This window comes from Xiphophorus maculatus, chromosome 6, assembly GCF_002775205.1.
Source record: "Xiphophorus maculatus strain JP 163 A chromosome 6, X_maculatus-5.0-male, whole genome shotgun sequence".
Taxonomy (NCBI): Eukaryota; Metazoa; Chordata; class Actinopteri; order Cyprinodontiformes; family Poeciliidae; genus Xiphophorus; species Xiphophorus maculatus.
The window spans coordinates 14,570,804-14,596,796 of NC_036448.1; the positions used below are offsets into that span (position 1 = coordinate 14,570,804).

Below are 25,993 nucleotides of genomic sequence, written 5' to 3' on the forward strand. Positions count from 1 at the left end.
TAAGTTTCAACACTCATTTATTTATTTGTTTGCCTTATTTTATTTCTTTGACAATTGCCATTATGTGTTCACAGACATGAGAAAGAACCCCAGAACACTCAAAAGATAAACGTGAGCACTGTGTTTAGGCTGAGACCTGCTTCTGTCAAGTGACTCCGAGCAAGAGTAAAAATCCTGAACCATCCCCCACTTTTAACACGAAGACCTCATCCACACTGAGCAAACAGATACAAAACAAACCCTTCATCACTATTCCTCAATCTGCCAGGACACTTGACAAAGCAGGAGACAATTTGATGAGACACAGAGGAAAAAAGGAGTTAATACCATCTGTGTGATAAGACCCAACACGGAAATCTCAATTTATATACAAGACAGAGCCAAGAGGAAGGTTTCCAGTTAATTGTTACAGGGATCATGAATGACAATACTTTACAAGCAGCACTTCGGGAGTGGAAAGCTGTTGTCATTAGCAAGCTGTAAGGCAGGAGAGAAGGACAAGATCCAATGAAGAAAAGAGGACCAGCATGCTTTGATCCTCAACTGTGACAGATAAAGCAAGCTAGATAATAAACAATCAACTCATATGTCATTTAAACAATTACTGCTTCAATCTCAGAACTTTTTACATGAAAATCTTGCACTTTTTGGACTTGAAGCAATGCAAACTGCCTGCTTGAAATATAAATGGTTGTTTGAACTGTGGCGGTGCTTTGTCTGTGGAAGCAAGGAGGGTTTTAATCTTTTTTTTTTAATATTATGACCACAACAGAATTGAAATCAAATCGTGGTTTTCAATTAAAAATATATTAATAACAATAAAATTAATAAAGATGCATTGTGCACAAGTGCAAAACAGGTCTAACAAACATTCTGTCCATACAATTTTATTAAATAAAACTTCGCATCATTTCCATCTATCACCAGATAACATGTAGGAAAACATACAGAATGATTATACCAAGATGTCCCAAATATTAAATGTCACACAGTATGTTTGTCCAGTGCCACCATATGATATTGTAAAACAGGCAGACAGCTTTCACAGTGTTAGGCTGCATTGCTCAACAGGTTGGTTGACCTGTGGCACACAGACTCACTTGTTTGCTGACTATAAGTCAAGTTTACCCACAATCTGGTCCTGGCAGGACAAAAGGAAACCAAGAACTACAATGAAATGGATGACTGGCTGGCTGACCAGAGCTTTATTCAGAAAGATGCTTTATTATGCTTTCCATTACATATAAATCTGTCCTTCACTGACACAGTCAAAGTAATATTTTGGGCCATCTTGGTAAAATACAGGAAGGTATCGTCAGCAGTAAAGAATCACTGGACCTGAAGTTCATAGCTATACACAGCTAATCATACTGCCCCACATTCTGCCACAAGTCTCCATCTACAATAGATTAAAAGTATGTAATCTATAATGTTGTTCAAAAGCTAACAAGTCTACTTATAAAAGCAAAACTTTTACAGTGCTTAGGGATTCTTTGATAATATTTACCCCCAAAAACATTGACATAAATCATGAAAAAAGAAAGATTTTTTATCACTTCAGCATCGCTATTTAAAGTTGAGAGGGAAGAAGTAGAGAGAATGGGGTGAAGAAAAGGAGGCACTACACGGTGCAATGCACTCTAAACCAATCAAAGGTCCAGGTTTTTACACCAAAGTATGTCATTTTAGTCTGTGTTGCAGCTCTAATTGAGAAAATAAGTGCTTTACTCAGTTTATGGATATTTATTTGTAGGTAAAATAGAAACTGGAAATCATGAGGTCAGTGTTCCCTAAAGAGGGAACCTCTGTGGGCATCAGCATGTGAACTTACCCAAGTAAAAGGGCAAACTGAGTTATTTTTTTTCTCTTATTAAATATGAAGCTTTAATAAAAAGATAACGAGCTTGGAAATAAATTTAAAAAAAACTTAAAACATAAGAAAATCTTTGTTGCTTACTTATCTTCACAAGTGCCAAAACCACATTTTATGAAGTTTAGACTGTGATAATCTTTGTTCAGGGAAATGACAATCCTGATTTGGTTTATTATTGTCTTTGTAAGCCTCAGGGTGATATTTATCTTTAAATCAATTTTCTTTGCATTAGTAAATAAAAGTGAAATTTTCAACACAGAAATTGCATTGTAAAGTAATGTACCGGCTGACACATACAAGCAATAGAATATGACACAACGGTGCTTTGGTTTAAAAAAAAAAAAAAACAGTAAAAAATGCATTAGTTCAATAAAGACTATAAAGTGCCATGCAACCAAACAGTGGTCTTGTCACAATTAAATAACAGTGCAGAAAATATACAACAGCTTGAAATAAACAAAGACGTACCTAAATGACAAAGAAGGACAAAAGTTATCTCTCCTTATAGTGAATTATTTTTGCCTTAGTTAAGCCAATGAATCCAGTTTTCACAAAACTATTTAATGAGACCACACAGGAAGAACATCCCCTCGTCCTTTCAAATACCTTCTCATGCTACTTTTGAGCTAAAATGATGAGGAACAAGAGTTTTCCTCTTTGCCATCTGATGTTTTTGCAGTGAAGAATTTCATGCTGCGTCAAGCAGATCCAAACTGAGGTATTTTACAGTAAATGTATGACGTATATGAAGCTATCATCCCCGCACTGTACACAGGTCTATGTAGAGAAGAATTCAGGCTGATGCTTTCCTTTTGCCTTTCTGATGCAGTAAGTGGTAAATGTCTGGTTTACTACAAGGACCTATTTTTAGTAATCATAAAAGAGGAACTGGCCACATATCTTTGTACAGGAAACGGGTAGTCTTACGGATAACCTATTCCTACAAGTACATTAAAACTACTCAGAACAAGCCCCAAACGTCCATCAGAAAAAAGTTACTAATCAGGTTTGCGTTGTTAGTTTTCCTTGTAAACTCTTCTAAAGGTCAAAAGGGAGCATATCATGCAAGGTTGGAGGAGGCGACTGCAAAAACAGACCAAGGTTGGGTTCTCAACAGAGTAATCGAGTTATTCTCGAGACAGGGCTGGTCACCATATGGTATCTATGGAAACATTTGCTGTAAGGTTTGTGTTTATTAGAGGAGGATGCTGACATGAGCTTTTGAGATTGTTTGTTCTTTTGCTGTTGTTCCTCAAGGCTGGTTCACCTGTTAGATCCGCTGAGCAGCCGGGAGCGACTGGACTGACTTTCTCCTGGAGAGCTTGGACCTAAATGAAGAAAGAAAGCAGAGTGGTACATTATGTGTATCACGTTGGCAAATTATGTTAAGGAATATTTCTACTGGTTAACATCCAATGAGTCCAAAGAAATGTTTATATATTTTAATAAAAATTAAAAAAATGTTAGTACTGACTAAAATGGACTTATAAGGCAAAATATGCTACATACATTAATATTTTCTATAAATCCATTGTCTTTAGCTTTGAGTTTAGTTCACGGAGCTAATGGGCCCAGAAAGAAAACCCAAACAGATTCTCTTTCTAGCTCGCTTTGAGGGATTACAAGAGGACCAAGAGTCACATTCAGACATGCCCCAGGCTGGAGACTCATAAAGCCAATCGTTTTTTGTTATTTTGTCCTAGTAGATTCAGGTTGCGCTAACATCAGCACCGTACGGTGGATGTTGTTCCAGAAGCTATTTCGCTAATTTATGGCATCAATCTGTTGTTTAAAATACATTTGGAAGAAACAAAGAGAAGTACAAAGTTATTTAAAAGGAAATTGGATGGCAGGCTGTGAAAAAGTGAGAGAAAGCTAGACTTTCAGCAGATAACAAGAGTGTTGATCAGAGTACAGCAAAGTTACTCCGATTGCATGGTCCTTCTCAAAACTATGCTGGTTTTGAAAACGCTGGTAGCCATTTAGAAATCTCAGGTTAAGATTGAGGTAAGAATCTACATTCTTTCAAGAATATGCAAACATAAATTTCTGTTTTTAAAATGCTAGCTATTTTAAATGTACTTAGCTCACTAATCACCACTAAAAGTTAGCTTGTCATGGTAATTTACTTATAAATTTGTCCTAGTTTTAATATAAGAGTAAAAGTCTACAGTAATTAAATAATTAAATAATAATCACCAATTGAGGTAGGGAGGTTTAAAGAGACTATTTCCCATGTTGCATTTACTGTATATTCTAGGTCTTGGGGGGGAAAAAGTATAATCAGGTCAAATCAAACCAAAAACATCTTATTGGTGCATTTCTAGAATGAACCGTTTTTGGAGTGATATACAAGAATCCTTTCAATGAAATTGATAAAACTTTCCAGATGCTTTAAATGGTAACTTTACTCTAGCACCACCACCTACCTGATGGTACCAGCTAACAGAGGGTTAAAGGCGTACAGCCAGTCATGCATCTCTTTGTCGTTGGCGGCCTGCAGCAGTATCCCACGATGCTCAGTGCACACCGCAAATGTGTTAGGAGTCTGCAGATGTAACATATGTTGTCAATGGCTACTTAAGTTCATTTTCTGTAACAGCTAGACTCTGTTGCAGAAGAAAGTATGTTTATTTCATACTTGAACAAACGTTGACACATACCCGCAGTAATGTCTGTTTATCTTCACTGTATTCCACTTTAGCTGAGGACAGGTTGATGACAGCCCTCTCCACATTGTCCCTCTCGCTGCGGTACAGGTAGACGTAGGGTCTGCGCACGACCACATAACGCCTCACCCAGCCACTGCTGTGGGGCTCCAAGAAATGCAGGTAGCCCTTCTTTGACACAATGGGACTGAATGTACAAAGAAGAAAATCAATATGTGGCTATTTAGGGTTATCATGACTCACAATAGCAACTAAATATGCTTATTGTTTTAATAAACACAATTTGAATATTTTTCCCAGTGACACAGAATCGAAGCCTGATTGTTTGCCCACCTGACGCGAATCTCTTGTATGTCAGGAACAAAGGTGTATCCTCTCAGAGCTTTCTTTCTGTCCACTGGGCTGAACGGGTCCAGGTCCGGTGTCGATCCTCCTGAGCTCGGTTCAGTGAGCCTACATAAACAGCAAATTGAAAACCTAGCCTACCACCTCTAGATTGTTTTAAGATCTGTCATAGCATATTTTAGTCTAGAATAACATCTAAAATAAATCATATGAAAAAAGACGTTTACAAAAATATATCATTTTATTAAATAAACCAACACTGAAGCAAAACTGTTACATTCCAAATTGTTGAAAAAGACGATCAGGATGGATTTTACTTACCGGATGTCAAAATGGCCATCGACCAATGAGGGGCAAGTAGAGGAGGGAGTAAGTGTGCTCAGGCCAGAGGAGGACGAGTCCCTCATGAGTGACGCAGTCATTTCTGAAAGCTAAAAATCGCCCACCCACACACACACGCAAACAGACACACACACACGAGGGAAAACAAGGAATCGCAACAAAGGAGGGACAAATACAGATAGAGACAAAACATATCAGCAAACATTTAAACAAGGACAACAGGGACATGCATTCAGAGAACATCTAGATCAGTTGTTTTTTTTGTCGCTTTTTAAAATGTACATAAGAACCACCACTGGAATGTGAATCTGTATATCTAAGAGCCCCGACTTTTAAGTATGCAGCTTTGTCATATTAGTATGTTAGTGGAGACCTCAGAGTGTGTAAAGAGGATCGTTATTTATGGATTAAGTTAGGAGAACAGATATGGGGATGAATTAGAAAAAAGTCAAGAAGACATGGTTTTATGAAACCAGATTTAATCTTCAAATCTGACTCATCTCCTGTAAGGAGATTTCTGATCTGCACATTCAAGCATCTTTAACATCCCAAGACAGTAATGGCACTGTTCCAGTGGACTGCCTCATTTATCCAGGTGACCCAGGGATGTGGTTTGGCTAATGACAAAGTTAATCACAACCACTTGCAAAGCGTCATGGTGTAAAAGTTCATGATAAAGTTTTTGCATGAACCTCTGCTGGGAATGGGTTGCCTTATTTTTGTTTTCTGATGGTGTTGAGAGCAAAGCACATGGGTGTGGTAAGAACCCTGACCAAAAATAATAAATATAATTCACTATTAAACAAACTACTTTGGCTTGATAAAACTGGTCACAGCAGAAGTCCAGTAATTTAACCGGGACGTCTTACATTATAATTTATGTTGTAAAACATGAGTTACTATACTTAATCTGGCTCCTATCTCCACTAGACGCAAAATGTACTCCACGTTATTCTACTTCGCATTATAAAATGTTCCTTTAATATAGGTTAGTATATTAACTGTAGCTAAGTCAAGTGTTAAAATAAAGAATCGCTAAATATCGCTATAAAGGCAAGTGTAATTGATGGATGCAAATACATTAGCTGATAGTGATTGGACACTGACAGTTTTTAAAGCTTAAATATTTAGTAAAGATAAAACTCTAACGGGTCAGGTTAGAGGGCCTAGGCTGGGGCTCACCTTGCTTTCACTGGCACTGCTGCTCACCTGGCTGTACTCTCTGTTGAATGTGTGCATCAGCAGGCGCAGACACTGGGTAAAAGACAGTAGAAACACCATTTGTTAAGTAACAGGATGCATAAAGACCAAAGCAAAACAGGGGGCAAATATAAGCTTTAGCAGTCACCTTAGCAGCTAGCTCCCTCTGCCTCTGGTTGGGGCTGTCAGGAGCGGGGCTGCTGCTCGGACTGCTGCTGAGGACGGGGCTCTTTGCAAAGTCACAAATGTCGCTGCTCTTGTAAAGTGCGTCCTGCCCTGCCTGGAGAGTTGCCTCGAGCTTTTCCCTCAGCAGGAGGTAATGCCTGGTTTTCTCCACCTACAGCCAAAACACACACACAAAAAGCTAATTGCAGGTGAATTTAAACAGTATTTAAAAAGCTGACTTGTAATCAACTGCTATTAACATATAAAGAAGCATTCTTTCGATATTTAAACATAGTTACTGGATTCATGTTCAGTTTGTGTTTTTTTATTTTCTTTGAATTGGTTCTTTATGAATATATTTAGTTGCACAATATATTAAGAAAGATAAATAAGGAAAGGGAACAGTTAATGAAATGTTATAATCATGTTAAAATCTACAAAGTACAATAAGATGAGAGGGTTGTTCTACGGAGGATATTGCCACCAAAAATATTAGTTATTAAATTTGTATATGTAGCAAAATACTCCCTCTTTAAAATAAAATGTGCTCAATTTGTATAATGTTCTACTTCTAATTAAGCTTTTCAGTACAAGGTATGTACCACAGACTAATGTTAAACAGTCATAGAGTGTTAGAAAATACTAAATGTAATAGGATTAAAGAAATGTTAGAAATTTCCCACTTTGCTATTTTACATTTTCTTATTGTGTGTTATAACGGACCTCTTGCAGTAAGCTGAGCTTCTCCAGCTCCCACTGGTGGTCAAGGATGAGGCTGTCGCTGCGGGGTCTCCAACCCGCCAGGTTCTCCTCTCCTCGCACGTATGCCACAGAGGTGTCAAGAACACGCCTGCGACGACGCTGCATTCCTGACAAAGGGAATTGATAAAGAAGAGAATTTTAGTGCTAAAAATTTTCAAAAAAAAACATCTGAGAAATATGTTTTTTTTTTCTTTTGCACGGATAACTTTCTAAATTTAATCCTTCAGCACCTGGACTTCCGTTGTCTGCAACGTGGCAGAGAGTGACCTCATAAACTCCGGTGACACGATTACTGAGAAGGAAAAAAGTCAGCATTTAAGACGTGATTCCCGGATGCCGTTTATGAGACCATCGGGTAACCTGAACTGTTTATCTGTGAATATGTACCTCTCTGAGGGCCTGAGGCAGCCGGTGCTGAAGAAGTTCCTGATGGATCGGGAGGCTGGAAGCTTTGTGTCACGGGAGTAAAACACCACGCAGAAATCTTTGGTGATAACTGTCGGCTGAGTGCAGTTCTCCATCTGGAGGAGTAGGATAATTAACAAAAAAATTAATGGGAACAAAAAGAAAAGTAACTACTACTAAACAAATGCTGCTAGCCTAGAAAACCAAAACCTGCTTTCACCCTAAAATAAATTGCTATGAATATGTGACAAAAGAATTTACTGACAGCTCGCCATCTCTTGTAACAAGTAGGCATGGAAAACATGCCCCAACTTTAAAAACAGACACTTCCAAAACTGATATAGAGTAATGCTAAGAATAACACAACACAACCTATATCCCCTGCTTTTGCTGCACATTGCTGGACAGCTGGCTAAAAGAAGGCTACGACAACCTCTTGCTCTAGCTAGCTAATGTAACTTTAAATGTTTTAAAGTCTCAAAAACATGTGCATTCATTGTGTAGCAATTAATGGGGCCCAAGCCATTCCACTTATTAAAGGGCTAGTTCAGATTATTTGAAGGGAGTTTCTGTGAAGTTATTGGTGATAGCTCCAATAGCTGTAGTAAGAAAAACAATGCTATATCATAATGCTTTTTGGAAAAATTTAGTACATCCTGGTAAAAGTTAGTCAGGCATACACTATATTTTGTGTTCTTTATGAAGAGCAGAACAGTCAAAAATGTATAATTAATATTCTGCCCAAAAACTGATGCTTATCACAAACTACTACCAAACGTTGTGGGTGTTGATTCTATATTTTTAGTGAACAAAAGTCAAAATAACTACAAATTGCACTGGTTTCATTGTTATAACTGTAATAATTTATACATTATTTTATCAACAGTGAGAATTGTTCATTTTGCTTTCATAAAAATATTTGATTATACTATGCATTTTTGTTTAAAATATTTGTGTGATACTTCAATATTTTAACAAAAAATGATAATACAGAAATAATCAGTCTATGCCTCAGAAAAACCAGCTAACTAAGTCTGCAACATTTTCTGAGTAGCTCAGAAAATGTTACTATAATGCTACTATTGTACCTCCAGGTAAGCTGAGAGAGTGATGTAGATCTTCTCTCCGTATGGAGTGACTCTGTTCAGAAGCAGAGAGTTGTGCATGGAGCTGTCCCATGCCGCCTCGAATCGATAGAAGGTCCTGCAGTAAGAAAGAAATTCAACATGTAACTTAATGCTGCTTTAAACAACCAGGCAATCTATTGTCAGCCTATTTTGTTATCAAAAGGAATATTTCTAAAAAACTTTAAAAATATATAATTATACCTATGATCAACGCCCAATGAAACGCTGCCATTAAAGAAAAAAAAAAGAGAAAATAGGGCATAAATTAAAAACTGTTTAGTTGCAGCTGTTAAGAGATAAAACTCAGCAAATTTGGCAAATCAGCAAAAGCCACATGTTTATAACAATGCACAGTGTTATGTTGTCAAAGAAAAGAATAAAAAGCAGCCCATCTGTGTTGAGGAAATGTGTTGTTGAACATTAAAATACCAAATATGAATTCAAAAAAAAAAACAATTGTTATGAGGGGAGAAAAAAACCTCAAAGTCATACTTGTCATCATGTTTTGGCCAGAAGTATCCAGAGGAGAGAATGTTGAGGGAAAGGATGTTGGGGTCAATGATGGTCTCATCAGCCTCTGGTGTGTTTCGAATGCGACCTGTAATGACGAATCAGGATGAGACTCTTTGCTTTTAAACTTCTTTTTTCTGATTTGTTCACTGAATCCTTATTAAATAAACTAATTTGAGCAGAGACACTACTCACCGATAACAAGCTCCTTCACCTCCTTCCACTCGATATCGTTTCCTGTTTCATGAGCAATGGTAACTCTGATCCTTCTCTGTATGCCCTGTGGAGTCAAAGAAAGATAGATGGTTGTGTCAGTTATGAAAGTCAACTTATAACTACAAAACCATATATTTTTGAAGGTGAAAATATAAAGAAATATATAGAAATTGATCAAACCTGATGTAAAAGGAAAGTCCCATGGCACGGCATGCCGCCTCTGTGGTCAACAACAGCTGGGATGTAGCTGGAAACAGATAGAACAAAATCAACAAAATACATCTGAACAGTTGCATTTACCAGTGAACGATGCATTTTGTAGCTAATTCTTTATTTGACTTAAATTTCAGTGTTCAAGAGGCAGCATAAATAAACAGGACTCACTCTCCATTAGCCTCCAGCTCACAGATCTCAAAGAAGACCATGAGGTCATATTTGGCATGACAAGGTCCAGCAGTGGAGCGAGTCAGCGTGCTGAGCTTTGTGGCTGGCACTAAGAGAGAAAAAAACAACCTCTTGTTGATACAAAGGTTTGAAACCAATGGCAGACTGCAACAAAACCAACGGGGCACAAATGGGCAAAGCTGTAAAATGACCAGCACCCAATCATTTATAACTTGCGGTTACTACAATATTACTACAGTTATCTTGAGTAATTCACTTCTTTTAACATAAATGGGGGATGCTTTAAGTACATTATTCTTTTGTTGACAGATGACCAATTGTATTTTTTTTGAAACATATAAAATATGAAAGGGTATATTGTAAAAAGGCTGAATTTTTACCAAAATGAATTCACTAAAATCTCATCAAATTATACAAAAAAATAAAACTTGTCTCCATCAATACCAAGAAAAAGATCTTTAAAAAGACAGGAAGTAAATTGGGTCACATATTCTGTTACTTGATACAATTCAATATTAGCTTTTTTGCATGTTTAAACTGGTGTCAAATGTTGTTGGGTTGGATGTCAATTCATAATCCCAGGCCTAAAAAATAGGTGTTTGATATTTTTTCTGAAGACTCCAAGAGATTTTAGGCTGCGTGTAAAATAGCTCATAATTAAAAAAATATGTTACTCCAGACAAATTAATGTTATATTATATTCTCTAAAGATAATTTCTACTGACCTGGTTTGGATAGTGGCATCACCCGCGGAAACTGCCTCCTGGAGGGTCTCAGAGGACTGAAAGTAACAAAAAGAGGAAGCGACCTATCAAATGAACTGTATTCTCGCAGCGATATCACATCATGATTTGTAACTGTAGAAGTAGATGTCAAATTCCCTCCAGACCTGATCAAATCTTTGCATAATGGAGGGAAAGGCTGTTTCTGATAGTGTCCGAACACCTCAAAGACGATGGGCTGAGTCTTAATGTACTCCAAGAATGACTTGGTCACTTCCACCTTGATCTAACAAAGACAGGAAGTAAAATTCAAGTAGACTCGCAATACAGTGGCTCATTTTCAGAAGCACTAATCAGTTTAGTTTATGGGTCCCACCATTGTTGGCTGCTTACATTTTGTACATGATAGAATCCGAGCGGAGGCCCTCTGCCCGTGTTTTTCAGTGGCTCAGTTGAAAAAGCTTCATCGTGACGATGGATGAAGCTGAAAAAGTGAAATCACAGATATTTTTTTAAAATCAAATACACACACAGTTATATGTATTATCAGTCATTAAAAACAGGAATTCATAGCTATTTGAGAAAAACATCCATTGAAGTCACTGTTAAACTCACTTAAACTGGCAGAAAATGTCGGCGTATTCTGCTGAGATGCTGGAGGCCTGAAGGACGGTGACTCTGAAGGTGAAGGTGCTGCCGATCTTCAGGTGTGACAGAGCTTTTTCTGGAGACAGCTCCAGTGGAAGGTCCAGACCTAGACCTAAACTCTTCACAGGGCTGTAAGGAGGCTCCTGAGTGGCTGCGTGGTGCACAGATGCATATAATTAAAGTTCAAGAGGCCAATCTTGAGTTTGACTCTTACAAAGGGTAGAAACACCAAAATGCTTTCACGCTATTAGTCATTTTATCGTTAACCTTAATAAAATACCATTAATATCTGACTTTGTCACATTGGGAGTCTGGTAAAAATGTTAACATTTGAACAAAGTTTAAAAATGACATGCAAATGTATTGCTAATCTGCTGACAGTGAAAGAATTTTGGACAGACGAAATCTGCGGACAGCTCACCTGCACAGGTGTTGTTGTTGACCTCATCCGCTGAGATTCCTATCTCGACGTTTTGTCCTTCTCCCTCCACGATTCTGAGCTCCTCTTGGGAGGTGTTGGAATGTGGCAAACCTCCAGGACACGACTCACTCTGAAACTAAACCAAGGTAAAACTGATGTAGGTTTTCCCTTTTTTATATTTTGAACACTTACAGTCAAAAGTGTGCAACATGTCAACATGGGAAATCATCAGAAATACCTTCTCAAATTGGTCGTCTTCAAAGGAGATCTTGGCAGTGCCTGACTGCCTCACTCCAGATCCATAATCAGGGGCCTCCTCATCAGCTTCAAGACCAAACGCACCACAAGTTGAAAATCATTTCAGAAATATGTCGCTAATTTTGCTTACTACAAATTTTCTGTGTACCTGATATGGCCTGGACCGCCACCCTGAGGAAACCTTTGACCTCTCCCTTCTCACTGACGATGGCCACGCGGTGCACCAGAGGCACCGGATACAGCAGATTACTCAGGTACACGAAAGCCCTGAAGAGAGGAGTGATGACAGATTTTTGGTTCCACAAGTCTTTGTCAGAATAGCCGTTTTTATTTCTACTTCAATCGATTCATCGGATAAAGAAATGGGCAAGTTCTTCATAGTTTTTATTTAAACACTTAAACCTTTCATACATAATATTAGAAATACATTAAAAGATACAGATAACACATAATTCAATTCCCTTTTTAAATATTTTATTACCTAAAATACTCAGCCCTTTCTGCTCGACTTAACATCAGCACAGTGTAGGTTTAATCTGTTGACAATTGTTTTGATTAACCAATTAGCAATTGGATAGCAAAAGGTGCTTAACAGGAGGTTTTTTGTTTTATATACATAAAAAATTTGATTTAGGTGAAGTTCTAACTATGTTGCTTGTGGTAGAACATATTTAGAGACAAGGAAGAGCGTTTTATCTTAAATGCAAAATGTATATATTTGTTTGTACAGTTTTGGCGTGTGTTTTTCTTTTACCAAGTGGCCTTCTTTGAGTCTGTATGGTTCAGTTAATATTTAATCTATCACTAAATTAGTTGATGATTATTTCAATAATCAATTTATCATGATTAATTGGATTAATAATTTCAGCCCTAACAGAGTAGAATCATGATTTGTAAGATAACTTACCTGCCAACCAGACGGAACCAGGGGAAGCGGTCGTAGAAGGGGTCCCCTCCGGTCAAGGCGTGGTCGCAGTCGTCCACAGTGCTGCTGGGCAGCTCTGCAGCTCGGTCATACATCTCTCTCATAAGGTCCAGCCTTTGCCTGCAGGGGGCAGCATAAATAATAAGAAATCAGCTTTTTGCTCAGTGATGTTACTTTTGGCAAACATTTTTGTTAGATGACAAAGGAACGGCTTTAACTTCAGGAGCAGTTACTGTTAAAGAAGAATAAATGGGGAGGTTCCTGGCATAGAAGTAATTATCAAACTGTTCTAATTACTATGTTTTACTACCTGAGCTTTTCCAAAGTCCAGTAATGCGTGGCTCCATTCTTCTGATCCTGCACTTCAACGGCTACTATTGTTCGAGGGAAAGGTCGCCTCTCTCGTTCCTTAGCCACACTGGGAGGCAGCAGGTCAGGTGGGAGCGGAGAGTAAAGAGTGTCTGTCAGCAGGACGAATTGGAACTGCACCTGTAAACATACAACAAAATGAACTCACAATTCACATATTGTCAAATAGTTTCAGAAGCCCTGAGGAAACCTTTGACCTCTCCCTTCTCACTGACGATGGCCATAAATTAGCCCCTGAACTCAAACTCTGGCCATGGATGATGTGCAGGCAAATTTTACTTAAGACACTAAGAAGTGTGAAAGAGATATGGCACAGTTACACAAAATGATGAATAACAAACCTTTTTCTTTAGTTCCACACTAATAGCATTTGCCTCTTTGAGGAAGATGGCATTTCCCCAGAGCAGATCCCTGAGGGAGGTGAACTGGTAGAACCGCCACTTTCTGAAAGCCCAGAGTGCCAGTTCAGTTTCACGCATCGTCCACGGCACTGTAGACAAATACAAAAAAAACAAGGATCAACTTTGATCAAAAAACGCCTGACACTGGGGTGACTATGTTGTGAGTCTAGCTGTATCTGAAAACATCATCACCTTCCTCCTCAGGCTCCTCCTCTTCCTCAGGTGACTCCAGGTACCGAGAGTCTACTTGTTTCTGAAGGGCCTCCAGTTTACTCTCATAGTCCTAGAAGGCACCATGAAATGTGTTTGATCATTTACCTTGTTAGAACACTGAACAAGGCAGAATCTGGAATCAAGAGGAAGTTCAAGTTATTGTTGATCAGAGTTTTTACCCACCAGCCTCTGCTGCTCAAGCAGGTTACTGGCTTCTTCTCTTTCTTTGCGGTACTGGTCTTCAAGCTCCTGAAGCCTTGAGGATTCAATTCCAGAGAGAGACTTATGAAATGAAATGTAAGGATACGCTACAAAGTACTGCACAAAACAAACAATGTTGCAGCAACAGATGATCATTCAAACTCACCTCTGCTCCATCTCCTGCTTCATGTCTATGCCTTGCTTCTCGAGCAGCTCCCTCTGAGCGAAGGCCCAGTCCACGGGCTCCACCGGTGTCTCCGCACATGGCGTTCTCTCCCGCTCCAGGCGGGCCTGCTCCGGGTCGTTGAAGCGAAACACGTGGCTTTTACCCATGATGATGCGGTTCCCTTGAAAAGAAATTCCCATTAATGCGTGAAATTTCCAACATCTAAAACAAATTTATTACTGTCTCCACAGGAACTGTAGGATTTCATCACTCAAAATTTTTAATCCCACCAGCAATTTTCAAGTAAGGTAACAGAAATGGCTTACTAACTGGTCATTTTTAATTGTTTTGGTCATTATTTTATTCACAATAATAAGATTGGATTCTCACCAGATCGCAAAACAGTGGGCGAGGTCACTCTCTTCCCATTGACATATGTCTCTGACCCCTCACATGGCTCAAGGATGACACATCCTGGTCCAGAAGACAATTAATATCATCCACTTTAATAAAACAGCTGAAATATATATTTTGATTAAGAATTTTCGTACAGGGATATTAGGTTTTTACCTTCTCCCTGCGGGCCTGTTGTGCTGCTGAAGGTACAGTGCTCATCTCTAATGAAGTGGCCGCTAAGAACGATGTCTTGTCGAGTTTTGGCGTTTTCGCGACCAACCCTGAAGGGGGGTAAATCATTAAAAATGTGAAAACTGCTACAAACAAAGCTAATTCAATGTAAGAATGGGTATGCATGAAGTTTTACTTGGTAATGCCATCTTTGATGTAGTAGAGCAGACACTCAGACATTAGCGGATCCTCGTTGAGGTTCACCAGATGAGGGGTCTGCAACAGAGCCACGTTTGAGCGTCAACAGATTTTATACGTTTTGCAAGATGTTTTCAATCCTCCTTTCTCTGTCTTCAGAGAAAGACCCAATAATGGCTTATTCTTAGTTTTCAAGAAAAAAAAAACTCTTCCAGAGGTTTATTACAAGACCACAAAATACGGAATTATAAATGGGACATGTCTGTGGTTTTGGTTAAAGTATCCAATCAACATTTTAATTTCTAAAAATGCAAATGTTTTAATTAAAACATTAATTAAAACATAAAAATATTTTAGATTATTTTTATAATCTAAAATAATATTTTAGATTATTTTGTTAATCTAAAAATAATCAACAATTATTTTTAGATTAGGATTTAAAAAGCTAACCCTATTACATCAAAACCATTATTTTTAAGCATACAAGTATTTCTGTGATATTTACCACTTTAACAGTTAATGTTTTCCTTTCATAAGATAAATATTTAAGTTATTAACTACATATACAATTAATATATTTTTCTTGCCTGCTAAATAATCATACTCAAATGAAATGAAATTATTTTTCTTAGCGTGAGATTATTCTGCTGCAAAATGAAGTTAAAAACTTTTAAACACAGTTTTACACAGTTGAAATTAAGTATAAACGGCACTATTTATATGTTGCATTGAGATTTTATTAGTTACCTTTGACAAATATCTTACCTTCTTGGGAGAAAAGACACCAACAGTTCCTCCATCTTCTCTCATAGCAACACCCATCTCAGCCAGCAGAGCCTCTCTGCAGCAAGCAAACAAATTTTAAACTATTAAAATGAGTTTCAAATGGTATATCAATACATCTATTACAGAGGCTGGTTGGGTGTTGGGGGTATAAGCTTACAGCTAATATTTCAGACAAACCTCTCCATGCGAATCGCCTCAGTACGACGCAGCTTCTCTTCCCAAGTCTCATTAAGCTCTGCAATGATTTTCTCTGTTTCCTGAATGTAAAAGAAAAACGATTTACTATGAAAATAGTCTAAACAGACATAATTCCAACTCTCTATTTTAGTTTTGTTTTCAACCCATATACCTTGAGCCTTTCGATGGCCTCCTCGCTGGCCGGGCTGAAGATGCGGTCGTGAAGGTTACTGATGGAGCCGGCCCGGCTGGACAGGACAGAGAGCGAGGGGGAGGGACTCATTCCTGTCATGGCGTTGGTCACTGTGGAGAGATCACCCCTTTGATTGACAGCCTGGCGATTGTTCACAAAGTTCTTGTAATCGCACAGATCTGTCAGAGAGAGAGGCGGTGCATGGAAGAGCACGAGGAAAAACAAACAAGAACGGGACAGAAGGTGGGAGCGAGTGCCAGATGTTTGAGGAATGAGAGGGACACGCAGAGACAAAATAAGGGACCAATAGGAAGGAGTACAAAAAAAGAGAGAGAAGAGCTCAAATAACTGACCCAAGAAGCAGAGCTGTTTGGCTTATCAAAGCCGTTCCAGATATTGAGAAAAGTTCAACTCAATGTCAAAGAAACTGAATGTGAAATAAACTGAATATACACAGTCAACAAGCTGACAAGCACTGACAAACATAAGCACAAACCATACAGTCATATGTTTTCAATGCATACAGATCAAGTGCATATGATATGTAAACCAAAAATTGTTCGTTCAAGCTTTTCATTGAAGCTTTTCTAAAGCATGGCTCCTGAATTTGCAAGCCTCTTCACTTCTAAGATCTTGACAGGATGCAGATCTAGTCAATCAACACATCCTCTTTCCATTCGGTGAAAAATGGTGGAAAAAGCCTTAGAAGGCCTTTTTAAGCTCTAGCACTCTTGGTTAGTATCTGTTACTGCAAACACCTACCAGGACGCACTGAAATCTCAAAATCTGAGGATGAGCTGATCTCCAAATGTTAATAATTTAACATTAAAAAACATTTAATTAGTTGGTCATTTTGCTTTTGTTGGAATTTAGACTGACAGAGGAAAGCACCACGGAAATGATTGACCATACTAAGAGATTTGATTACGGTACTTAGATTACTTTCTCAAGTTAAAATTATTAACTGTGATGTATTATTGGAGATTTTGATGAAACCAGGTTGTGCATAATTATGAAGTGCAAAGAAATTAATTAAATATCAGAAAAAAATAGTGAGCATTTGATTTTTTTACAGTCCTCTAATTATTTTTTAGAATTAAAACTTCAATGTCATGCTTTCAGGGCATCTTCTTTCCTGTGCCTGTATTCAAAGTAACAGACAAGTTTAACCAAGAGGTCCCAAAGCATCGCATGCCTTAGTAAAGACATGCATAAATAGCTGGTCAGGGGTCATGTTGCTCAATGTTATGACGTCTCCTATTGGGAAAAAAAAATTTGGAAAAAAATGGAGGCCATTTTGCAAAATTTCTGAGAACAAACATTACAACAAGATGTAAATTTTACAGATGCTCTGAATGAACTTTATTTGTTTGGTGTCTTGTGTGACGTCACAAATACTTTCTTGGGATTGTAAGTTTTGTCTCTGGAGTGGTAGAATAGGAGACTTTTTAAAAAAATGTCTTTTAGATGCAAAGCGCAGGCTTGCTAAAGTTAAACACACATTTCAAACCAGTGATGGCAGGAAGGGTGCCTCGATACGCTGACAGGACAGAGGAGAAGAGAGACTGCGTGTCAAAAACAGCCACGTTCCAACTTAATCCCCGGTGTTCAGTGAATAGAGGGAGACTAAAGCCCCGCACAGAGGCGCCCAGCTCAAAGTATGTGCATTTTCTATAATCGTATTTTAGTGTTTCCGTGTGTGAGACTCACTCTCTATGATGTCTCCCAGGCCCTGTGCATACAGCAAGTCTTTGAGGCGAGCAACCTCCTCTTTCAGCTCGCGGACCAGGCGGTTGTTGGGATCCTCGTTGATCACGGCGTTGCAGCGGATCTGTTTGGCACGATCAGCATACCTGACAGAACAGAGGCCATTAACACCACTGAACTTTGCTCAACTTAGACCTTAGCTATGGATCACATATACAATAACAGTTAGCCAAAATCCTGAACAGATGACAGGTAAAGCAACAATTTTAATTTCAGCAAATCAGATTTAGGTTTGGGTTGCAACTTTGTTATCAGTCAAAATGAGGTTCTATCAAGTTTTCCTCACCGAAGAGTACTTAGAGTTTCATCATAATTAATATCTGCAGGACTGAGAGCTGCCACCATGGCTGTGCGAGAGTTTCCTCCTGAAACAAAAATATGATGAAGTTGTATTAACACAGAAAATGAATGTACCGGTACTCTGACAAAAATAAATTGAAGGAATATTTTTGTTTGCATACCTAAGTTCTCCCTCAGGAGCCAAGTCAGAACTGAATCTCTGTAAGGAATAAAACTCTCCACTTTCTTCTTTTTCTTGTTCTGTTTAGAAAACAAAATATTTGTTGTGGTTTACTATAAGGAAGAACTTTTTTTTACTTTATTATGAAACACATATTTACTTAGTAAAACAACAAACCTTATTTGGAGCAGAGTCCTATAAATTTAAAAGGAGACATAAGTAAGTTTTATTGGAACAAAAGAAAACGATAAACCAGCAACAAAATGTTAGCATCATGTAGGAATCTCACCAGTTCAGCTAAAGCAGAAATGACTTTTCCAAGTGTGGTAAGAGATTTATTTATGTTTGCACCTTCCTACAAAAAACACACAAGCAGGAATGAGCATTTTAGACACTTGAAGTACTTTCTGTAGTTTTTTCTAAGTCCTGCATAAAAAATCGTTATTAAAAACAACATCCTCCCACCTTCAGTCGTGTCCCTTTAGCTCCAGTTGAATCAGCTCTCTCGCTGCCGGCCAAGTCTACCAGACTTATCTTGCTGACCTATCAAATAATCAAATACAATCAAAAGACAATTAAAAATGTTGGAAGAAAACTGCTCATCGTACATGGATGATCCTTGTGGTATCCCCAAGGCGTTAGTACTACATGCAAAGTTATTCGTTAAATACAAAAATAATGTTTGCAATGTGACATATTACATATTAAAGATTACACCATTTGCAAATAACAAACGTCTTTTTTTGTTGTCGATTGTTAGGGGAAATTCAATAGATTGACTGGATACAACTTTAGAAATGCACAACAATTTAAACTTGATTTGGAAGAAATGACCTATCCTTGATTTTAAGTCAAATTGAAATTATGTTGTGCAGGCAAAATAAAAGGAATTTAGGGCTGAAGAGATACCATTAACTGATATACATATTTGTTGGTGTAATTATTGCAAAACAATCTGGAAATATTGTACAAAAATAAAATGTGCACAAAATAAAGTTTCAAGAACTACTATAGGACTATGAAATACACACATTTGTACAAGTGTTGACTGATTTACTGTTTTTGTAGAGGTTTCTGGCCGACATTAATGCATTTACACTTAGATGAGCTGCAGAACATGGCAAGATTCTGGGTCTAAACCTTTTCTGAAGTGTTGTCTGTCTCCATGTCATGTTTCTTCTGTGTGAAGATGATGTTAAATACAGCATGAGAGCGACTGCTGGTCTCATTCATGTTGGTGGCAGCCACAGTCCTGAAAAAGGGAGATTGTTGATGATATTTCTGTCACTTTTATGGATTCATCAGCTGTTTAGCACTAAATGTGGTAACAACTGGCAACGACTCAGCCTCCATGTCGTTACCTGGCCTTGTTTCCAGAATCCATCAGGTCCTGAATGTCATTGTACGAAGTCACTGCTAACTTAGACAGATCTTCAACGTACGGTCCTAACAGTGGGTGCTCTCGCACACGCAGGTTTCCTTTGTTCTTGGGGTTCAGCAGGTCACGCACACGCTCACAGTAAATTTCCATGTAGCTTACCTAAGAGCAGAGGAAAGGAGAAACTATGAAATGCAATTTGTTCTTGACAAATCATGCCAGTAATTTAGCAACGTATTTCATTTTTCTCCCCTTGAATGAATCTAAAAGAAAATACTTCTAGACACACCCTGTGTATAAGGCCATTGGCACAATAGTTTGATTTCATTTCCAGTTTTGCTTCATTAAAACTAAAGTGTAATGGATTACAAACTGGCAAAAGCTTTAGGTCTGGTAATTAATAAATAAAAGGAATTTATTAAGGGTTTGGCATCACTCACCTCCACAGAGTAAGACATGCTGTTGTCATTGTTGCTGTCATTGATCTTAGTGAAAAGGTCCTCACAAAGCTAGAAGACAGAGAAGCAAAGCGTGTCAATACAAAGCTCCTTTAGGTTTCCAAGGCCTAATCAAATGACAGAGCTGAATCCTAATTATTGTGGGTTACCACCCATGAACTTGGGTTGTATAATCAGCTATAAATGTACTCCTAATCACCAGAGGTATAATCCCCTGCTGGTCTTGTTCCTGTCGTCCCATCATGGTGTAGCTTTTGCCAGCTCCTGTCTGTCCATATGCAAATATGCACACATTGTAGCCTTCAAAGGCGTGGAGCAGCATCTCCTCTCCGATGTCCTTGTACACCTGCATCTGAGACGCATAGTTGATGTCCTCAGGCTGCCGACAAAATGGAGACAGAGGAAATCAAGAAAGCAGACAAGTCAAAAAGCTATTGATATATATTGTTTTAACTGATATGTTTTCATTTCACTGCTGCAGATGGATTTATACGGTGGAAGCAGCGAAATAACTCACCGTAGTGTGTGACCAGTATGAGAAGTCAAAGTTGAAGCTCTTGTTTTCTTTTGGCTGTTTCGGGTTCAGGATAGCTAAAAAAAAAAAAAAAAAACAGCAACGCAACTTAGTAAGAAGCAGGCAGATAGGTTTAAATTTCTTTCATTTATCAAAAATTTTACTTTACATATAATGAAAAAGGTAAATGAATTCAAGTAAAACTGATTATAAATCTATTTCTAATAAAACAAATCAGTTCTCTTTCACAATCCTTGTACACTTACCTCTAATATACTCTTCTAAAAATTCCTTGCTCACATGACATGATCTTATTATTTTGGGTTTTAATACGCAAACATAATCTTTACATCACTCACGTGGCCCCAAAAATACAAATATCCAACCCAGGTCTATTTTATCCATAGTTCACCAGTGAAAGGTTAATAAATACAAGAAAAATATAAAATTCACCAGAAGAAAAAACAAGTCTATTTCTATCACAAAACTGCAAAGCAAAGATTTTGTATGAGTTTTATCTGCCTTGTAATTAAAATATAAATTTAAGTTGTTGGTTCTCTATTTACTTTTGCATAAAATCTCAAGCAGGCACAGTATGTTCACTTCATTTTGTTAGAAGAGAGAGGGTGAATCATGAACTGAGGTGCTCTTTTGTCAGTGAACTGAATCCACTGTAACACACTCTATGGGGAAGCTTAATATAGCACAAACACTGCCCCCAAAAACTGTGCACTCAGCTGAAAGAGGCACAATGCTGATGATAAACGTTAGGGAGGACATGGCTGTAAGTGCTTGTATTATAAAAAGGGCAAATTTTGGAGTTAGCTGTAGTGAGCATCAGAATCGTCTGGCTTTAATGAGGCAAATTAAAGCCTCCAAAAAGCCACAAAAAGCTGAGGCTCTCCTTCTTTCACACACACATTTTAGATAAGCTGATTGTTGACCTGACCAGAACAACAAGGCCCTTTTTTCCCCCCAATCCTGGCAGCATGCGTGATGAGAGCAGAGAAATGTTGCTGCCACTGCATCTGACACACACACAGTGTCGCGCCTCAGGACTGACTGAAGCTTTTGTTCAGCTGCAGCTGCCAAGATGGTCCCAACCTCGCTGCCCTGTGATATGTAGCTGCAGCGCAGAGCTGCCCACAAGACAAACAGCTGAGGTGAAATGTTTGACTGAGCTCAATGTAGGTCAGAGGAATATCATCAAGTCAGCAAGAGAGCATCACCAATTGTCTCGGATTTTGTGAACTGAAGCCATTAGTGATATCAGACTAATCAATCAAGAAATGTACTTGTTGTTACATTTCTGAATCACACAATCCGTAAGTATTCACAGTACTAGATAGGAGTGTTTAATTTTGTTCTGATTTTATGTTCTGGTTACAATTAAATGCTTTATATCATTAAAACAAATTCAAATATCAAATAAAGATTTAGATCAGAGTGTGATATGTTGATTTGTGAGATTTTTCGGCCAACTTCATGTTTTCAGACATTTTCTTTGTGGGTGACTTCTCGAGTGTTCAGATCTGACATTAATCAGGCTTGGGTGTGACTAGTGAAAATAAACTGATTTACTAATGGGAGATGAAGTGTATGTTTATGACTGAATGATACTGAGTTCAATCAAATTGTGTTTTAATTATTAATATATATGTTGGTTTAAGTACAAATATTTATCCAACTTCAGACTGTAAGAATTTTTAAATATCATATTAATAAACACACCAGACATTCCACTATTTGGCTTCATCTTTGATTACCAAATATGAAAACAAAACAATTTGGGAAAATAGTACAGCTTGTATGTCTAAAACCGTCCTTTAGACATACAAACTTAAAGGGAGAATGCCTATTGTTTTTATCCCGACTGTACATTTAATTAATTATGTCTCATTTCTTGATGTTTTTGCATAAACACCAATTTGTCTAAGGTAAAAATCATTATGGTATGGACGAAGTGGTAACTGAAGACCAGGTCAAAGACTGCGATCCAGTTCATTGGGTTAGAGAAAAAACTAGAAGGAGCGTCATAATTCCTCACAAGCTGCCATTCTGCCATTTTGGATCAGAATTCACTAATCCTCTTCCACAGGAACAAAATAAGAAATAATGAGATGGACTAAGATCAGAATAAGATATTTCTCTTAAAAACTTTAGTCTGCTACCTGATAACCAGTTAACTTTAACTCAGGTATCGCATGCTTAGTCAAACCGTTAGCTCATCTATTTTGATCAATTAATCCAGGTTCGGTCGATTTTTGAATGAACATTAGATTTGCAAAATAAACTATGTTTAGTTGCTGGGTTTTCTTTTCAGTTCAACAATCATTATAGTATACAAGTTATTGGGAATAATGATTATCCTCCATGTTTCATTGACGTTAAAATAAATTATACAGATCAGTAAATGTGGAGCTAAGTTAAACTGAAACACGCAGAAATGTACTTTTTATTGAAAAGTCTTCATATCAAATGACGTTACACTTACTCGTGGTGTTCCCTGACATCTGAATGATGCATTTGCTCTCCTTTCCAATCTCCCTGGAGTTAAAGGGTCGGACCCTCACCGCCACCTTCACTGAAGCCCCCGCCATCTCTCTGGTGGGCTTGTGTGTGTGTGTGTGTGTGTGTGCGTGTGTGTGTGTGTGTCAACAGAAGAGCTGGAGATCTGTTTGGCTATAGACACACACCAGGCACCTGTACAGGTACAAAATAACAGGAACGGTGTTATTTCTAGAAAATATAAATATCAAGCTGTTAAAAAATATTAACAGATGGCTGGGATTGAATTGCATAAGTGAGAAGAAAGCTCTGTTAGCCACAAATTGCTAACTGACACATGATTCTCCACTGTTAGGCAGCCAGATAATCCCCACTGGGACAGAAATGCACAGCTTCTAAAACACTCTGCCTAAATGGCCGGGTCATTATTTGGCTCAACAGCATCATCTCTGCTATAGTACAATAAAATGGCTGCTTCTTTGGGCTACATCCCCACCAAGACTCAGGCCCTTGTTATGGAACTGTACCATTAAAAATGGTTTCACGTCCCAAAATACATCCTTAACATTACCTTATCTTTGACTATTATCATTATTTACACATTTTTGTGGCCTCCTCCCCCCCTTTACAACAAATGTTGAACAATATATTTTAAGCTATATCGTCAGCCAATCAAAAATTAAAACAAAAAAGGTGACAAAAAAAAACTATAGGACGCTATAATGTTACATATCTGATATTTTGAGAGCACTGTTTATTAGGAAAATGAGAAAATCTGTCCACGTAAATATCGTCTCCTCCATCTTGCTTTGCCGCACCTCAGAGACAGGCCGCGTAAACATGGAAACAGCTCAGACACCAAATTATCCGGCACTGCGTCAGAAAGGAGGTCACATCATTATAGAGGCGTTACATGTATATTATTTTTTTATTGTTAATCTAATATGGGTTGATGTCATATTTATATTGGCGTTAGTCGTTTAAAAGGCCAACCATCCTGACGCAGCGTCTCGTATATAAAAAGCTCGCGAAATCGTCAATATTCACAAAACACAGAAGTGGGGGAGAAAAAAAACATCACGATGAGCTCTAATAACAAATATAAAGCTATAATGAGGACAGTGGTTTACCTCAGCAACTCCGTCTCGACAAAAACACACAGGATGAATCCATCCAAAAAGGCGTCGGGTTCCTCCGGTGGCTCTTTCTTGAATTTCGTCTGTGGTCCGTGTTTTCTCTCAGTCTTCGGGAACCTGCAGCATCACTTCCCTCAGCGCATCCATACATGGAGAATCCGCCGAGGAAACGGGGAGAGGGGAGTCTGCCTCAGCCTCAGCAGCAGTAGCGGTCCCGGGTGGGCTGAACACAGCGGTGCGTCAGACAGAGAGACAGGAGTGGGAGACAAGGGTGGGGAGGAGGAGGAGGAAAAAGCGGATCCAAATGCATAAACAGGAGGATGGAGTGCGCCGTCACTCCGTTGCTCTGATGGTGCTGAAAATGGCGGCGCAGCTGTGCCAGGGATGCTGGGAGGGGCTGATGAGATCAGCATCAGCATCATCAGCGAGCAAAGAGAGAGGAGGGGGAATGAACCACCACAGATTTCATTCCCTTCGCATACAAAGCTGCTCCATCTCACTGTGTATCTGTAGGTAATTTTATTCCACATGTGGAGGTTTTGTCTTTTGTTGTCAAAAAGAATTCACTGGAACTACAGTGCTGAGAAAAACCATTTACACCCCAACATATTCTTTTTTTTAACGTTTTTACATGTTTCAGATCATCAAACAAATTTAAATATCAGACTAACTTAGCCTGATTAAATACAGAACAAAATCTGCTTTAAAATTATGACCAAATCCAGACCAACCTATAGCGCTATGACGTAATTAAGGTGCGTTCAAGCCGTAACATATCAGCTGCTATCAATAATTTTCGATAACTGACGATGAGAAATTCTTGTCTTTGCAGAATTGCTTAAATTTCAGTCACATAGGACGATTGTTGAGCATGAACACTTTCTTTAAGTTCATGCATCAGTGTCTCAACTGTGTCAAAGTCTAGACTTTGACAAGACAAAATCACGTTCAATTGCTTTGTTTTTTTTTTTTGTTTCCTTTTTTTTTTCATTTTATTTCAGTCAAACATATATGGACTGGCTGCGTAACGCAAGAGCGATCCATCCTCTTTTAGAATTTTCTGGTGTAGCAAACTTCTATCCCGCATTCATTGCAGCACAAAGGCTAAGATTAGGTCATGGTATAAGTCATTCAGGTAAATGCGCTTCCAAAGATTTGACCAGGAGATTGATCACAGATTCACTGATGCTAATGGAAAAATTGCGTGCGCCACAACTCACACTGACGACATCTTTTAATGGAGGCATAGCGGATAGATAAAATGCGTAAGCCTCTATTTCTAAATGGAAAATGTCATGATAAAGGATTTACCTGTCATTTGCTCAATTTAACACATTTGAACTTATAAATAACAGCGGAAATCAATATCATAACGTGTGAATCTGACAGAGGATTGTCTTTTTTTTCCCCACGTCTTATCAATATTTATACAGAACAAACATGACTGGACCAAAGGTGGAATATTTGTGCAGTATTTGCGAAGTATGCGCACAAAATGTTGACTACTA

The 25,993-nt window shown here is 38.3% G+C and overlaps 1 protein-coding gene across 6 annotated transcripts; it reads right to left on the reverse strand.

Moving 5' to 3' along the window:
• LOC102218078 (kinesin-like protein KIF1A) lies at positions 1-24,906 on the reverse strand. 6 transcript variants are annotated; one of them, XM_023335473.1, is made up of 49 exons: positions 24,480-24,904; positions 23,336-23,544; positions 20,845-20,918; positions 20,527-20,706; positions 20,310-20,378; positions 19,853-20,031; positions 19,632-19,743; positions 18,957-19,034; positions 18,781-18,846; positions 18,669-18,686; positions 18,493-18,571; positions 18,318-18,396; positions 17,975-18,117; positions 17,766-17,804; positions 16,244-16,374; positions 16,072-16,151; positions 15,874-15,949; positions 15,107-15,186; positions 14,914-15,020; positions 14,734-14,817; positions 14,344-14,524; positions 14,160-14,232; positions 13,956-14,046; positions 13,704-13,852; positions 13,304-13,482; positions 12,976-13,113; positions 12,217-12,335; positions 12,049-12,134; positions 11,811-11,946; positions 11,357-11,540; positions 11,135-11,225; positions 10,909-11,027; positions 10,745-10,800; positions 9,999-10,107; positions 9,795-9,861; positions 9,594-9,678; positions 9,381-9,486; positions 9,090-9,113; positions 8,850-8,964; positions 7,744-7,877; positions 7,587-7,648; positions 7,318-7,463; positions 6,578-6,766; positions 6,412-6,483; positions 5,209-5,318; positions 4,876-4,995; positions 4,537-4,729; positions 4,303-4,421; positions 1-3,201 (listed from the first exon to the last, which is right to left on the reverse strand). In XM_023335473.1, exons 2-49 carry the CDS (start codon positions 23,439-23,441, stop codon positions 3,144-3,146), a joined length of 5,091 nt encoding a protein of 1,696 aa, XP_023191241.1. In that variant the 5' UTR covers positions 23,442-23,544; positions 24,480-24,904; the 3' UTR covers positions 1-3,143. The 6 variants fall into 6 exon arrangements, with proteins under 6 accessions (XP_023191241.1, XP_014328288.1, XP_014328284.1 ...); XM_014472802.2 differs by lacking the exon at positions 17,766-17,804 and having other exon boundaries at positions 6,439-6,483; positions 16,244-16,443; positions 24,480-24,905; XM_014472798.2 differs by lacking the exon at positions 17,766-17,804 and having other exon boundaries at positions 16,244-16,443; positions 24,480-24,905.
• Between the last annotated feature and the right edge of the window lie 1,087 nt (positions 24,907-25,993).